Raw genomic sequence first — 15,541 nt, 5'->3', positions numbered from 1 at the left:
CCACCGCCACCGTCTTGTGCCTTTTTGTTCCTCGGGTCAGTGTGTTCTTCTCTTCCATCTTCCTCTTCCTTTCTTTTTTTTTTTTTTTAACCCCACTGCACGCGCCGTTCCATAAGTGCCGAGAGGAATCGTATCTCGGCTCAGTTCGCTGTGGGCTCTCTTCAATATTTAATCAAGTCTGCATTTGTTTGAAGAGAGCCCAGAACGTGAGTGAGAGTGAAAGATAAAGAGGGACGTCTGGCCAACGTGTGCTCGTCTGCTGCATTTCAATGCAGGGCAGGCAGAAAAACCGAGAGCAGAGCGTGCACTGTATATTTGTGCATGTGGTGACAGTTGATGAAAGGCTGTCCCCACACGGTAAATAGTTTATTGTCTCTCTTTTGCTTTCTTTTCCTACCTCCTCCTTTATCCCCGCCCCTCCCCTATAATCTCATTCTTCTCTCGCTGCCTCATCTTATAACCATCATGTGCCGTATAGCCCTGCACTTCATGCGAACAATGCTTTTTTCTTTCTTTCTTTCTTTCTCTTGTCGTGTGTATTTGAATTTGCTGCGTGTGCATGTGTGACTTGTGTGTGCTTGTGTCGTGGGCTGGTTTCAGGGTGCTCCCCGGGGACACCCCCAGCAGCATATTTCATCATCGTCCAGACACACACACACACACAAAAAAAAAGAAAGTTCCCTGCTCTTCTTTTGCATCTACAGCAATTTTCCTACTTTAAGACAGTGCTTTCTTCGCTTCCTTCTTTCACTTTTAGGTTGATTCTGGTCTTCAGAGGAGGAATTTGCAACTCTCTTTGGGTTTATACAAGAGCTCTTGAAGTTTTGTTCCATATTCCTTTGAAAACTGGCTTCTCATTAGCATGCGTCTCCTTTAACTTGGTGGGAGAAAAAAGGAAGGTTGTTTTACATGAGTAAAAGTAGCAAAAATCACTGTGTGAAACCTCTCACTTCCTCTTGTCAAATCGTAGCTGATTTGAAAAGGAACTTAATGAGACAGAGTGAGATGTTTTTTTTTTATACAGCTGGAGGATGAAGGTTTAGACTTAGTATCAGGGTCGTTAAATTAGGCTTGCTGAACCGCAAATGAGGAAAAACCCAGATCAGACGTTTTGAGGTAGTAAAAACATTTTTTTTGGCGTAGACATAGGTTTAGGACTCTCCCCATGTTACACAAACAATCTAAATAAGAGGGAATACCTCTTCTTCCCCCAAAAAAGGATTTTACACATGCAAACTCCTCCCCCGTAGTAATTTTGTCCACATGGAGATGTCCATAATACGCAGCTTCTGCTTTGATGTCATCTGAAAATCTCAGGGCACACTCTGAAACAAACTGAGTGACCAGATTACTGTGATTTTACACCCAGGCACATGGTGACCTTTTAAAAGCCTCTTGATAAGAGCATTTTTTTCTTAATTGCATCTTTTTGGAAAGTCATTTCTATGCAATTAATTTGGGAGCAACTAACGTGATCTTATTGATGGGTTTCATATCTTAAAAGTCTTAAAGACAAAGAAAACCTGTTTATTAAATTAAACAGGTTTATTGTGACAGATGGTTTAGGTTCTGAGAAAAAAAATTTGGATACACTTTTACATTAGAGCTTTGTTGTTTTAATATTTTTCCACATGTCATCTAAAAAAAAAAAGTGAAATGCAATTCTACTAAGAAGTTTGGGTTTCTAATGCTTTATTTGATCAAAAATGACTGAAAATTGCGTCTGACAAATATCGTCTGCAGAAAGGTTTTATGGTCAGATGAAGGAAAGGTCAGGGCATCTATATGTGCACAGTGACAGCAACTGAGTTTGGAGGAGTCAAACCCAGGAACATTGTACTCGCTCTGAAGCACGGTGGTAGTAGCATCATGGAGTTTTAAAGGAGGAGGCTCACGTCCTGATTCTGCAACTCGAACTTAAGTCGACAGAGATGGTTGAAATGTGGAAACCAGTGGCTGTATCAGTACCAGACATGCATCAAAATTATGTGAAATGGCTAAAACATGTCAGCGTAAAACTTCGTAATCTCCTTTCTAAAGCCCTGATTTCAACTATACTGAAAAGTCGAGGACTGGTCATATAAAATATCTATCTATCTGCTTCCAATTCTTAGCGTAATGTCCAAATCCAGCATGCCAACATGGCATTAATCTTGAGTGCTAGTAAACTCTTGATCTAAACAATGGTTATAATTAACGCAAACCACAGATATAACATGGGTTTGTGTAAAATGTTCACTTTGATTAGATTCATTTAACTTTGACACCAATTAGTTTTAACTGTAAGTAGTGACTTCTGCAATACAATCCATCCCATTTTTTAACCTTGGTTAGACACTTTTACTTTGAAATAACACTTGATTTACATCCCTACAGAGCTTATGACCACATTGCCAGAAAACGACATTTGATTAACAAATAAAGTCTAAGCAATGTATATAAATTGCCGTAGAGAATGTAAAAATAGTATCTCAAATATAGGCAAGACTTTTACTGTTTCACTTCTCAGTCTTGAATATGAAACTTTCATTTTACTTGTGTTGTGTTAAGATTGTGTTTCTTTCTGTTCATGCTTTATTCATTTGACAGACACTCCAGCACATACCGCCTCACTGTAATTCGCTGAAATAGTGCTGCCATAATCCGAGTATCTGAAAGAGAGCCAATCATCCCAAATTACAAACCCTATCAAAAGCCAGATCCGACACTTGAGTTATCCGACTGAACCAGCCGCACTCAGGCTGAACTCTGCTTGACTTCGTGTCGTCTGGGAATATCGGGCTCAGACCCTCGCATATCTACCGAGCTTAAACGAATTCTCTTTCATATCTTATCGGAGGGAATTCTTTAATTAAATTATTCAGTAATCAGCAAGTTCTTATTAGACCAAGCACTGTTGTATTTGACTATTTATCCATATTTTATTCTCTGTTTAAAAACACACAAAAAAGATGGCGCAGAAAAATAATGAACAGGAGCTTTCATTTACATCCACTACGATCCAGGAAAAGTGCAGCAACTCATACCACGATTCAGCTAAGAGTAAAAATACACTTTGTTCTAACCAATAAAGAGATCAAATAATATAAACTGACAAAATGATCAAATCACATTATATTCTGCTCTTGTATAAACGGTGCTCTGGATTAACCGGTCCGTCCAAGCACAGATTCATTGCTTCCACGAATGAGTCCACCTGCAAACGTAACGATCAGGTTTTCCTCAGGTGTGGATGCATAATCACAGTCATGTGTTAGCAGTCTGAACATCAATGGACCGAGCACATGACCTTGGAGTTTACCCAACCATAATAGAGATTCAAACATCTTCTCTGAAATGGACTCACCGTGGTCTGATTCAGGAAGTTTAATTTGACACGGAATAGATTTTAGGCTAAATAGAAATTTCTCTTTGAATCTCTGAAGAAAGACAGTATTAAACAATTTATTTGTGTAACGGCTGCCGCAATGTCAAGTTGCACAGATCTAGCAAATGCAGGAAGGCCGACTGTGATGCGAGATTTAAGAAGCTGCTCAAAACATTTTGTTGTTACGAGGGTCAGTTAACAGGCTGGTATTCAGGCAGAACTGAATGTTGTAACCAAAGCATGAAGCCCTTTGTGGAGTGGGATAAAAAAATGGACTAGAGAGTGCGTTCAAAGTGTCAAGGGATCACACTTCTCATCCTTCGGGGAAAAGTTTTTCCTTGAGTGTTGGAAAGAAGGCTACAGCTTATTTTTGAACCTCGGCTTGAGAATAAGCAGCTTGGCTTTCGATCGGGTTTGTTCCCAATAAAGCTGCTCCTTGTTATAGATATATTTTTTTTATAGGATTCATACACAGAGTCTAAAGGTAGATGATGAGTAGGGTGGCTGGAAGAAAAGCTCTCAGTTTACAAATTGATATACATTCTGTCCTTTGCCTATGTTCATGAGATATGGATCTTGACTCAAAGTACTGGATCCACGATTAAAATGACTAAACTAAACTTCCTTCATAGGTTTACGGGATTGTTGCTGAGAGATGAGGCGTGGAGCTCTATTCTCTAGAGGAAGTTTGGAGTGTAAATGCTACTGCTCTGCCAAGAAAACATTTAAATGAAGTAGTCTGGCTGTAATCAGTGTCTACTTGGAGGAGACACTGAGGCAGACCTTGAACTCACTGGAAGGGCTATGCGTCCATTTTTGTCTGAGATCAGGACTCCTAGAATGAATTGCCGATGGTCACTGGGGTGAACAATGATGGGGTTTCCCTTCACAAGACATCACAAGACCATAGATGGCTGTTCAATAAAACATTTGTAATTTGAACAATTTCACTGTAAGGATGGAAAGACAAGTAATGTAAGTATGCCACTCGCGATGTGCATCGCATACAAGAAGAGAAACTGTGCAGTTAATATTAATCACAGCTGATCAGTCATTGTCATCTGGTAGGCCATGTATAATAGCTTATCTCTGAGATTGATTACAGGAGTTGCAAAAAAACCCATATACATAAATAAGCAAATGTCTTAGATTCTTCTCACAGCAGCCGTGCAGAGAGGTTTAATACATTTTCCCTACGTTTTGCCCAGAAAAGCATCACTCATAGTTCATGTAGTTCACTACAGGCTTCATGGTAGCTTTTGCCTGATGCTGACCTGTGTATTCTAGACTTGAATCATCATTGTTACTTAGAAAAAACATGCCAAATTTACCTAGTAGATGATGAATTTATGTTGATGCCAAGCACCTAAAAATACAGCTATGGACAGTGATGAATATCGTTGAGTTGATATTTTCTTGACTGACCTTTAAGTGCTCTCTAGTGTAGAAAATGTGTAATAGCAATCAATCTTTTACAGTAGAAGAGAATTGAAAGGTTTTTCAAGTCTGTGTTACTTTGATATGTATTTAAACATTGAGACATTCCATATTTTAGCAGTTTACCAGCCACATTTACTTGTGGCTGGTAAACTGTACAAATCTGATATTTTAGTGTCAAGTCTCAGCTGCAAATTTAAGATTATTAACAATTGTGATTTAACAATTAAATCAGATGTTGTTTAACAAACCGTTACCAGTTTTCACCAATCTCTTTTCTTCACTGAAGATGATAAAAGTTCTGAAGATGTTTCCAAATGTGAACTCTGAACTTTCATCCAAGTGAGATCTTTGGCTACAAAAACAAGACGCATTGCAGATGCAGACATGAATTACCTGTTGTAAAAGGCAGAAAACATTCTGTAAACTTAAAAGCAGCAAGACACCAACACGAGTAAGGTGAATGTTCACAGGATCACCAAAAAGAAAACCCAAACCTATTGGCTGAATCCCATTCTCACCCCTTAACCTTTATTCTTAGACATTAACTGTGTATTTGTAAGTGGTTAGGGTTTTCCAGCTGTTTCTGTGGAGTATAAGGAGGGCAAACTGGCAGACTTAAAAACCAAACAGCATAATCATAACTATTTTCTCATTTAATATATCTTTATAATTAAATAACAATATTAAATTAAATATTGTGTATATATATATATATATATATATCCGGTTTCCTCCCACAGTCCAGAAACAGGACTGTTAGGTTAATTGGCCTTTCCAAATTGCCCCTATAGGTGTGAGTGTGTGTGTGCATGGTTGTGTGTCCTGTGTGTCTCTGTGTTGCCCCGCGACAGACTGGCGACCTGTCCAGGGTGACCCCGCCTCTCGCCCGGAACATTAGCTGGAGATGGGCACCAGCAACCCTCCCGACCCCACTGAGGGACAAGGGTGAAAGAAAATGGATGGATGGATATATATTATTGTTCACGTGACACTTGGGTTAAGCCTGAAGTTCCAAGAGATCCTTACCATCTTAGAGATGAGTTGGATAGTAGATGTCCACAATTCTGATAATCTTTATTGAAGAACATATCATCAAAAAGGTGGTGCAGACTTAATCTTGCAAAGCAGTGCAGTGAAATCTTTCCTGCTTAAAAAAATGGTTACATTTCCAAAGCCAAAACAATACAACTACTATATTACTTACTCTATGTTGCATTCCTGCACATTGTATATGGACCAGTAACATTTCTTATTATTTAGTTAGCTGATATTTGAATTTATTTGAAAGAGGACAGTGGAATATACTTAATAAAACACCAGTTCTTGAGTTAAAAAGAGCCAGAATTAGCCAAAATGCTAAATTTCATCTGCAGTCCCAATGGCCATGATGATATATTGAACCTTTCAAGAGGTTTCTTTCTATATTGGCCCATATTTAAGCTTACATTACAGACTCTACTATGTAATTGTGCTAAGCTTCCAAAGAAGGACTTTAAAAGACTAGCTTTTGTCTGATGCCGACTTTAAGGATTAAGAACATCTACAGTCATTTGGCAGCCACACTACGTAGACCGTTTCATCTACACCAAGCAACAAAACCCAGGATTAAGACCTCTCATATTTCATTTTGCACACCTGCCTGAGACTAAACATTCCCGACATTGTCAGAACAAAACTAAGCTTGAAGCCTGAAAAATGGGCTGTCTCACACATACACACATAACAGAGACTGTCCCTTTGTTTACTTTTAGAAATTTGACCCAGGTAATGTGGTGACGTAGCCTCACCAAGATCTGTCTTCAGTTTTTTTTCCCCCTCCCTTCCCCCAAACATTATCCTTTGTGTTGTTTTACAACTTTTGAGACAAACACACAGGAAAAACCAAGCATTGATTTGAAAATAAACTGGTACTAAGACCGAGTGATGGCCATCGGTGATAACAGTCCGTTTGTTGCTTTACCTTGGTTTGACCGTCAGTGAATGAAAGGTGGAAGTGATGCAATGTGTCGATGCACCTGTAACTCCCCTCCCCTCTCTGGACAGCGCACACATCAACCTGGTAGTAGGCTACGGAGCAGCGGGACGCGCGAGCCACTGGGTGGAGCAGGCAGCGTCGCGTGCTGCGGAACACATTCGGTAGGTTGTTAACCGCGCCGCGCGCGGTCTGGATGCAGATGCGGGTCGGCGAGCGTAAGCGCGAGGAACAGGGGGGAAATGGCGAACGAGCGCGGGCGGCGGTGCGCCTCCTGAGGATACACTAGGCAGAGACACCGGGAGTGGAGGCAGTCAGGCAGGCGGCAGGCAGCTCGAGGACACGCAGTCAGAGGAGGAGGAGGAGAAGGGGGGTGAACCATGGAGGACTCGGAGCCCGCAGAGGACGGCTTGCTCGCGGGCTTGCGGTGGAACAGGAGCGCACGGGACCAAGCACAGCTCAAACACAAAATCCGGGATCTGCCGGGGCTGCTCAAGCACGGGCTGCACCTGCGGAAAAAGAGCGTGAGTATTTCGAACAGACCGCTGAATGTCCGTCCTTCCGTGTTTGATGAACGTTACTGGCTGTGTTATCTTTTAACTGCCAGGTTGCATGACTCCACTTTGTGCTCTGAGGCGGTTTTGTAAGCTCGTCACGACTCAGGTGTTTTTCATTTTCCCACAGGCTTGCATGTCGCAGAGGCAAGCTTTTTTATATATATAAATGTGTGTGCACGCAACTGTGCTTGTTACCTACTACATCCATAATGACCAGAATAGCTTTTGGACACCATACCTTCACAGTCCCGTAGTCAAGGTAACACCACCCACCCCCACCATCATTCACAGTCACATTAAAAGTACCTGTGGTAATGACATTTTTCACTCAAATGCTCAGTGTTCTTTCTTTTTTCTGATCAAGCTGTATTTTTTTAATATCTGTCAGTTTACTTATGACATTATTGAGGTAGTGAAAGTCAGAGCTGTGGCCTTTTATTTTTTTACTACAATTACGTAGGGTGTTATTGGTTACCAAATCTTACTTTGATACAAATAAATACAAATTTACAGTGGTAAAGACTGACAATGCAAATGGAGCTCATAATGACAGCACAGACTTGACTACAACCATGCTAACTTTTGCAGTCCCTGTATGAGAATAGGCTAATTTGAATTAGAAGCAGAACAAAAGTCTTGATGTAAATTTCAAATGAATTTTGATTCTGAAGAGAAAATCAAGAATTCCCTTTTTTTGTTTCAAGATTCACAGTTTTGTGCCTACCACATCTTTGGGAATTAAAAGTAAGCTGCAAGATAAATGTGGGCGTAGTGGCGTAAAATTGGCATGACTTGGTGTATTTTCAAAGACTCAACCGTGAGTAAAAGTAGCACACTTTATATTCAAACAATGATTTAAAATACTAAAAATACATATTTCTACTGCTGAAAAATAGCATAATATATTATTATTATTAAGATTAATAAAAATTTTCGTCCATAGACTGAAACAGAATAAACACCAATAATAAATGCAATTGTAGTTTTTGAAGTCCTTACTGCCAGAATTTATCTGAGAGCAACTGTAGGGATGGGGCATCACTTTCTTAACTTATGCTGCAGCCAGAATAAAACTCACATCCCACCAGCACTTTCTGTGGCATCTTTATAAAAAAGATGCCACACAAACCATGGGAACAATAGCTGCTTTGATACTTAATCTTTTAAAGCCTCTGTGTACCTTCAGACTTGTAACAGGTCCATTCCTAGTGCCAAACAGCCTTGAAGGCCTTTTTAGTCCTGTCTGACTCGCTTCTCAAATTCAGTATTTCTTGAACAATACCAGTTGTTTAATTGATCGGTCAATGGCTTTTTGGCTTTCTTTGTCAAAGATTGGCCAGTGAAGCTTTTTCTGAACCTTGCTGTGTCCAACAAAAAGCAGCCGACATGCCAAATGCCTGCTCTGAGTGTCTGCTCTCCTTATCCTTGTCGTCAGCGGCGGCCACTCAAACACTCGTCCCTGGTTCCCTTTGTGAAAATCGTCGGTGGCGTTCCAGGACTTCCTGTCCCGCTGGAGCCAGATGTGCTAAAAATATGCAGCTTTTCTTGTGATAAAGCCACATAGGACCACTGAGAAGAGCAGTTTGTGTCATGTTACATCTGGTAATTTTAAGTGATGTGCAAATGAACTGCAGAGTGAGGCCACTCCATGTCCTGTTAATGGTTAATGTGGTAGAAATCTTCTTGCCTAATTATTCACTGATATTGGACCTTGACACGGAGGTGAATAAAACATGCATGGAACCAAATTAAAATGTTACTGCACAAGGGGTTTCTTTAGGGTTTTAATTGTATAATCTATAATTAAAGATGAACTGATTGACTTTTTCTAGCCACAGTTTTTTTCTTTGAGGTGGACCTGCAGATGGTGATTTTGGCTGATCTTGATATTTATATGTACTTTTCTAAGCACTTTAACAAATGCGGTGGAAATGGGCTGAAGGTTCCCCAATAGATGTAATAGTTTTTAATCCAACAAAAAAGGAAAGAATTGCAAGCTTATCCAAATTATTATATTGAAACCCAAAATACATACAAATTTTAACGTAAAATTAGTCAATATGACTAGTAGTACTCGACACAGCTATCAAGGGTTCGATTCCTAATCTTTGTAATTTTTTTTATCAATTCTCACTCAGCCTGTTTCCTGACTGATTGCTGTGAATAAAGGCCAGTCGTGCCAGAAAATCTTTTAAAAGTATTTAAAATTGATTTAATCTTGCAAAAAGCCTGAGCACTTTTCTGATAACATTTTGTTTTCTTTTTTAAACTGCTGCATTTGGAGAAACGGAAACAGAAAGATCAAGTGGATGAATATTTCAGTTTAGTTTTTTTATTTTGTGAGAGTTATGCAATGAGACGGACACAATTAGAGTAAATACGTAACTGTTCACTGCAGACTGGTTCTCACTAGATTCCACCAGTTTCTTTCATTCACTCACAATAGCTTGTGCACTCACTATAAGTATAACAAAATAAACAATGAAGAGACCGAGATAGTAGTAAAAAAAATCCTTGAGAATCTAATAAAGGTTTACTCTAAAATGAATTTAGATTTTTTTTTTTTTTACCTGTTTACCTTTCCCAAAACCACACATTTTGTTTCTGTTGCTTATTAATGCAAAATCTTTGACAGTTTCTCACATAACATAAAAAATCCAGAGTGAATAGAAACTGCTGTGTTGCACTAAAGCCATCAATTGCCTCAGAGTCTAGCCTCCAGCAGCCTCACCTTGGAGAATCCTGTCTCACATTGTTTTAACTTGCTCTGTTGCTCCATTTATTACTTCTTTTGACGTCTGCAGTGTGAAAGAAGCATAAAGAATTGATAACGCATAGTTTTTAACTTTTACCACATTTACCATGTTGCTCTGCCCTGGATCTGGTTACATTTCCATACACTTGTTGCAGTTTTTAGTTCTTGACTGCTTTTGTTTTTTCTTGACGGGTTTTGATTTAACAAAACGGAAGAATACTTTTACAGAAAACACTGCGTGTCGTTTATTTAACTGAAGCGGGAAAAAAAAGAAAAAACTTGGATAGATTGATATGCATGTGGTGTGAGATGGATCTCTCTGAAATGTATTGTAATGCAGTATCTTTCACTGGAATTAAGATCCAAATACTTTGTTAAATAATATTAGTAAAGGTCAATTTGAATAGTTTTTGTGCATGTGCGTGTACATGTTATGTTGAATATCCACAATATTTAAACTACGGTACATCTGTATTGTTGTCTATGCTTGTCGTTGTTTCTCTGAGGTATCTGTGAAATATTGAGACAAACACAATAAAACATCGAGCAAGTCTTTTGGGGTTTGGCGTTGGGATGTTTGTAGAGAATCCTGTGGGTCTTGTGGATTCCAGGGTTAATACCCTATGGATCAGAAATGCTCTATTAGATCCCATGTACGGGGAGTTTTGACAACCGAGTTAACCATTTCCAGGTTCTTTCCATGTTTCTGCTGCTGAAGGAGGGATGTGCTGTGAGCTCAGAGGTGTTTCAAGTATCAGAAGAAACAAAAATTTACTGTCAGTGTTCACTTTGCCCTTGTGAAGTCTTGGTGCCTTGATTGATTAGTGATTACATCTCAATTATTCACCCAAAAATAGTTGTTGGGCAAATTACATTTTAAAAGAACTAGATAGAATAAGATGATTCAGATCATGGTTCAAAGTTTTGGATCAACTTTAAGTTGTTCACACGAATGTGTCTCCTTCTTTGTGTATCCCAGGATAGTACAAGTCAGTAGCTTTTTAAAAATTATATAAATTCACAAGCTGAATACTGTGAGTTTAGTTTATTTTCTTCGATATACACAAATTCTTGGGATCAGATCAAGAAATCCTTGTTATACATTATTTTTGACAGGTTCCAACCTGGATGCTGTAATTCGCTCACCAGTAAATGGCTCGTGTTCAACACCTAAATGCACTCATGAATGTGAATTACTTGAGCTTTCTTGTTGATTGAAACCTTAATGAAAACTCTGACATGCAAACGCATTGACTGATGGCCAATTTTAGATGTAAAGTTGATTGCCTTTGACTGTTAATGCTTTTCTGAAAGGCTCCCCTCCCTTTCTAAAACTCCCTCTGTGAGTGGTTGTTGATATTCCTCAGGAGCTGATCTAATTTCTACAATATGAATGCTGCGAACAGTAGCCTCGGATGTGATTTGGCCTCTGCCATAAATATTTCTCCTTTTTAACTGCATTATACATACATAAAATACGAAAGATGAAGACGTGGGTTGGGGGGAAAAAGTCTCATTAAGAAGAAATGTATATAAAGCTCCAATCTTTATGCACACAGAGTATATTTCAAGCCAGAAGGGCAATTATGAAATGGAAAAGTTACATAACAATGACGATGTTTGTTGCATTCCTGATAAAACAAAGAAGAAAGAAGCAGTTAAACTCACATTATTACAAATTCCTTTGAAGGCAACTTTAGTGCCAAGTGGAATAGCTTAGGGTCATTTATTCTAATTTAAAACTTAGGCTGCATTTATGTTGGGGGGAGGAGTAAATAAGCAAATATATTCATGAGACAGGAGAAGGATTTAAAGGGCCATGCTTACTTTGACATAAACATAGGTTTATTGTTTAACCAGTAATACTGATTATGTGATTGCCTCGGGTCTGTTTAAAACACAACAGTTTTTAAGATCCAATTTCTTGCCATCAACTTTCCACAGAAAGCATTTAGGCATGAGCTGGCTTGAGATTCCTGAATCGTCTAAAATACACCATCTTAATTAAATGAAAATGTGGAAAATTACTTTATTACTTATATTTAAATTATTTAATTAAATTATTTCCAAAATAAAATATTATATTTCTTTTACAGTTTCAGTGCTGCAAATATTGCAAACGGATAGTAGCTGTCTTTTTAGTTGGGTTATCTGCTTTGCTAGAGGCAATAGTCAGATGTTTTATACTAGTCATGCTGCTTGTAGCTTGGCAACTGTATCTTTATAAAAAAAACATTTCCTTCATAAGAGTGATAGCTAGTGCTCCATTCATTTCCTCATCATGACTGCCTGTGATTTTCCCAACAAAATTTGTTTGAAAAATGACACATTTCTTACAAGAGATCAGAAAATGGTAGCAGCTTCTTATTAGCCAGTGATGCAAAAACGATCTGGTTCTGTCTCTTTCGTATCAGGAAAATGTTAAACCACTGTAGGTGATGGAAGAAAAGTTTTACCAGTCACTCAAAGATTAATACGATTTGCACAACATTTGTCTTGGTACAACAAAGCCAATCTGTCATGTTAAATTTGTTTTTAGAACTATCTTAGTTATCCTTAAATGCACCAAGAGAACCGTAATATTAAATAAATATAAATTGTATAGGAAACTTGTTCAACTCTGTTTTTTTTCATGTTTTCCAGAATTCCAGTCTTTACCAATGAAGTACATTTTCATCTAAATGTTTCTGTAAGCTAATGAATTCAATTCAACATTCAATAGTAAAATAACCAAACTGAGAGGAGTTAGTTGAATAATTTATTGTTTTTTTCTGAATTTCTTTGTATTTTTTTAATCACTTGTTTTCCTTTTTTACTTGCTGTATCATTAATTGCCTCCCTGGCACTCAAATAAACCTTAACTGAACTGAACTAAAGCTCTTAAGAGTTTAAAAATTTAGCATGTTTGTCATAAAAGTAAACAAGCTGTCCAAGGTTTTTACTCCCCGACTGCTGCCATGTCTTACGTTTTGGTCCGCTTTTATTTCTTGATGCAAGTATTAGAGGTGGATATGCTCATTACTGTCCAGACTGAACAAGAATAGCATAAAAATCATTTAAACTTCTTGAGTATTTACTAATTACAGGATTTATCTTAAGACTTGTTTGGACAACCCAAAGCTCGTGCTTTGGAGAGTTTGAATGCATTTGCTGTGTTTGTCTCCTCTGATGACTCCATTTTGACTTCCCTGAGAGGCGAACGTGTCGAGGAGTCGACAGGAGCTTAGCTTGGATGTGTACTGGAGTGTGCGAGAGGGGGGCTCACCAAGCGTAGCGTGTTCCAGCTCTTCACTGTGCTCAGCAATCTAATCTGAGAGTAATCCATTTTTTGCAGATAATGACCTCGCTGCTCCTGCTCTGTCTCTCACTCTCTGTATATGCACTTTGAAGTCATTGCATTGATAAGTGTGTCAGCATGTGCACTTCTCTTTTCTCTTCTCTGCTCCTCTCTTTCTTCTCTTCTCCCTTCAAAGCTGCAATGACATTAGTCCTCACTCCTTGTCACATGGAAGTGTTTTTCTGCAGAGGAAGTGCTGCACAAACGTCAGGACTCACAGGAACATAGCGGCAGAACTCCATCTTGATGTGTGATACAGTACGAATGAAACACCTCTGGTGCTGGAGCGATTCCCGAGCGTGTCTGTGAGAAGAGATGACACTGGATAAACAAAGAACCCTTGAAAGATCTGTGTTATAACTAGAAAAAACAAAGAGATTACGAGACACGATGGAGAATCAAAAACAAAGGAGAGACATGGAGCGAGAGGGAGAGACAGAAATTTTTTATTTTGTCTAAATGCTGCATTTGCACTGCATGAACACTGACATGGTAACTTTACAGCAAGAAAGTGAGCTTCATAACTTCAGCATTATAGTTCCTTTGTTAATTGGCTTCAGTGCATTTCTGTCTCCACTATAACACTTTTATCTGATCACTGTCTTTGTGTCAGTATCGGTGTCAATTATGATCACGTCTTCCAAAACAGCCTTTATGTTTTTTTTTTGTTTTGTTTTCTTTGGAGGCATGGACTCCACAGAACCCTTAAAAGAAACATCTTCTAAAAGTTGTGTGGAAAGTTCTGATCAAATCTGTTTTCCTAGCACATCCTATGGATGCACAATTGGATTGTCATCTGGGGAATTTAGAGACCAAGTCATCTCTGCAAACTCTTTGTTGTGCTCTTCAAACATTCCCACACCATCTTTGCTTTGTCGCAAAGAGCCTTATCCTTCTGAAAGAGGTTACAGCCAACAGGGAATACTGTCTCTGATAGAGGGCATAAATGATTTGAAGTGTTAAAGCAATGTCCATGTGGATAGCAGACCTAAGGTTCATTGGTCAAAACATTGCAGTGTCACTGACAGCTTGGCTTTTTTATGATTGTGCATCCTGCTGGGACGTGTTTCTCAAGGTGAACAGTGCAAACATTTGGCCCTCCATGTGATGCGAGTCTTCAGCTTCAGCTCATCCATGCATCATTGAGCTTTGGCGCCCATGATCTTGTCAACGGTTCACAACTGTTCAGTTTTTGGGGAACACTCCGGCTGAGCATAATCTGAACATAATTTGTTCTGATTAGTGAAATTATTGTTAAATTGTGAAGACGACAGCAGAAACAAAAGATTGTGAATCAGAAGGATCTACTGCTAAACATTTGCCTGACAGAAGAACAACTGCAATTCATTGATGAATTATGGCTAATATTTTACTAAGGAAAAAAACTGCAGTTGTAAAATAGCATCAGTTTGACAGAAGATGCCTGAATTGGCTGTGTGTGTTTGGAAGTACACCTAATGCTTTGATTTTGCGACGTTCTGAATCAATAACATCCGTGTAGTCGGATACATCTAATCAGCTAGCTAAAGACTTCCTGGGGTGCTCTTTGCCTGCCAGGCTGAAAGTGATCAAATCCCTGCTTTTGCATGGTTAAGAGTGCGAGATATCTAGTGCAGATAACATTCATGCATTTTGCAAACAAGATAAGAAGTGTATTTTTGGAGAATTTTCAACATTTGTAATTTAGGGATTCCTAAAATCTGCGCTGATCTAATTTGTCCAATTTTTGGTGACAAAGTATTAAAGATCTTTGTTGTTTTTTTTTTTAGCTGCAATACGATGAAGAATAATGGAGATGTGTGCAGTTTTTACATTTTATCTTGTGTGTGTGTGAGCATGGGGCATTCCAAATAGTGTCATTGCTGTAATGAGGATCACCCAGACTGATCTCCATCCCTCTAATCATCTCTCCGTCTCATTTCCCTGCAACTCAAATCCTCTGCTGAACAACTCGCCCTCTCCATCTTTCTTTCTCTCGCTTCCTTCATAATTACAATGATCTTTCTGCCTCTCACCTCCTCATCTCTCCTCTTCTCCATCTGTCATACACATCCACTTATTTATTCATAAATTGTTGTGAGTTGTTTACTTTTTTTTTCTTCCCTCTGGCGCC

At 38.8% G+C, this 15,541-nt stretch overlaps 1 protein-coding gene across 2 annotated transcripts in view; it reads left to right on the top strand.

Moving 5' to 3' along the window:
- The first annotated feature begins 6,742 nt into the window (after positions 1-6,742).
- rapgef5a (Rap guanine nucleotide exchange factor (GEF) 5a) overlaps positions 6,743-15,541 on the top strand; it is a 47,565-nt gene continuing 38,766 nt past the window's right edge. Inside the window, exon 1 of one of the 2 annotated variants that reach the window (XM_008421770.2) lies at positions 6,743-7,303. In XM_008421770.2, coding sequence (XP_008419992.1) covers positions 7,160-7,303 — 144 coding nt within the window. In that variant the 5' untranslated portion in view covers positions 6,743-7,159. The remainder of the gene's footprint in view (positions 7,304-15,541) is intronic. The other variant, XM_008421771.2, reaches the window with a different exon arrangement.

This window comes from Poecilia reticulata, linkage group LG11, assembly GCF_000633615.1.
Source record: "Poecilia reticulata strain Guanapo linkage group LG11, Guppy_female_1.0+MT, whole genome shotgun sequence".
NCBI classification, from domain to species: Eukaryota; Metazoa; Chordata; class Actinopteri; order Cyprinodontiformes; family Poeciliidae; genus Poecilia; species Poecilia reticulata.
This window is presented reverse-complemented; position numbering and strand designations above follow the sequence as displayed.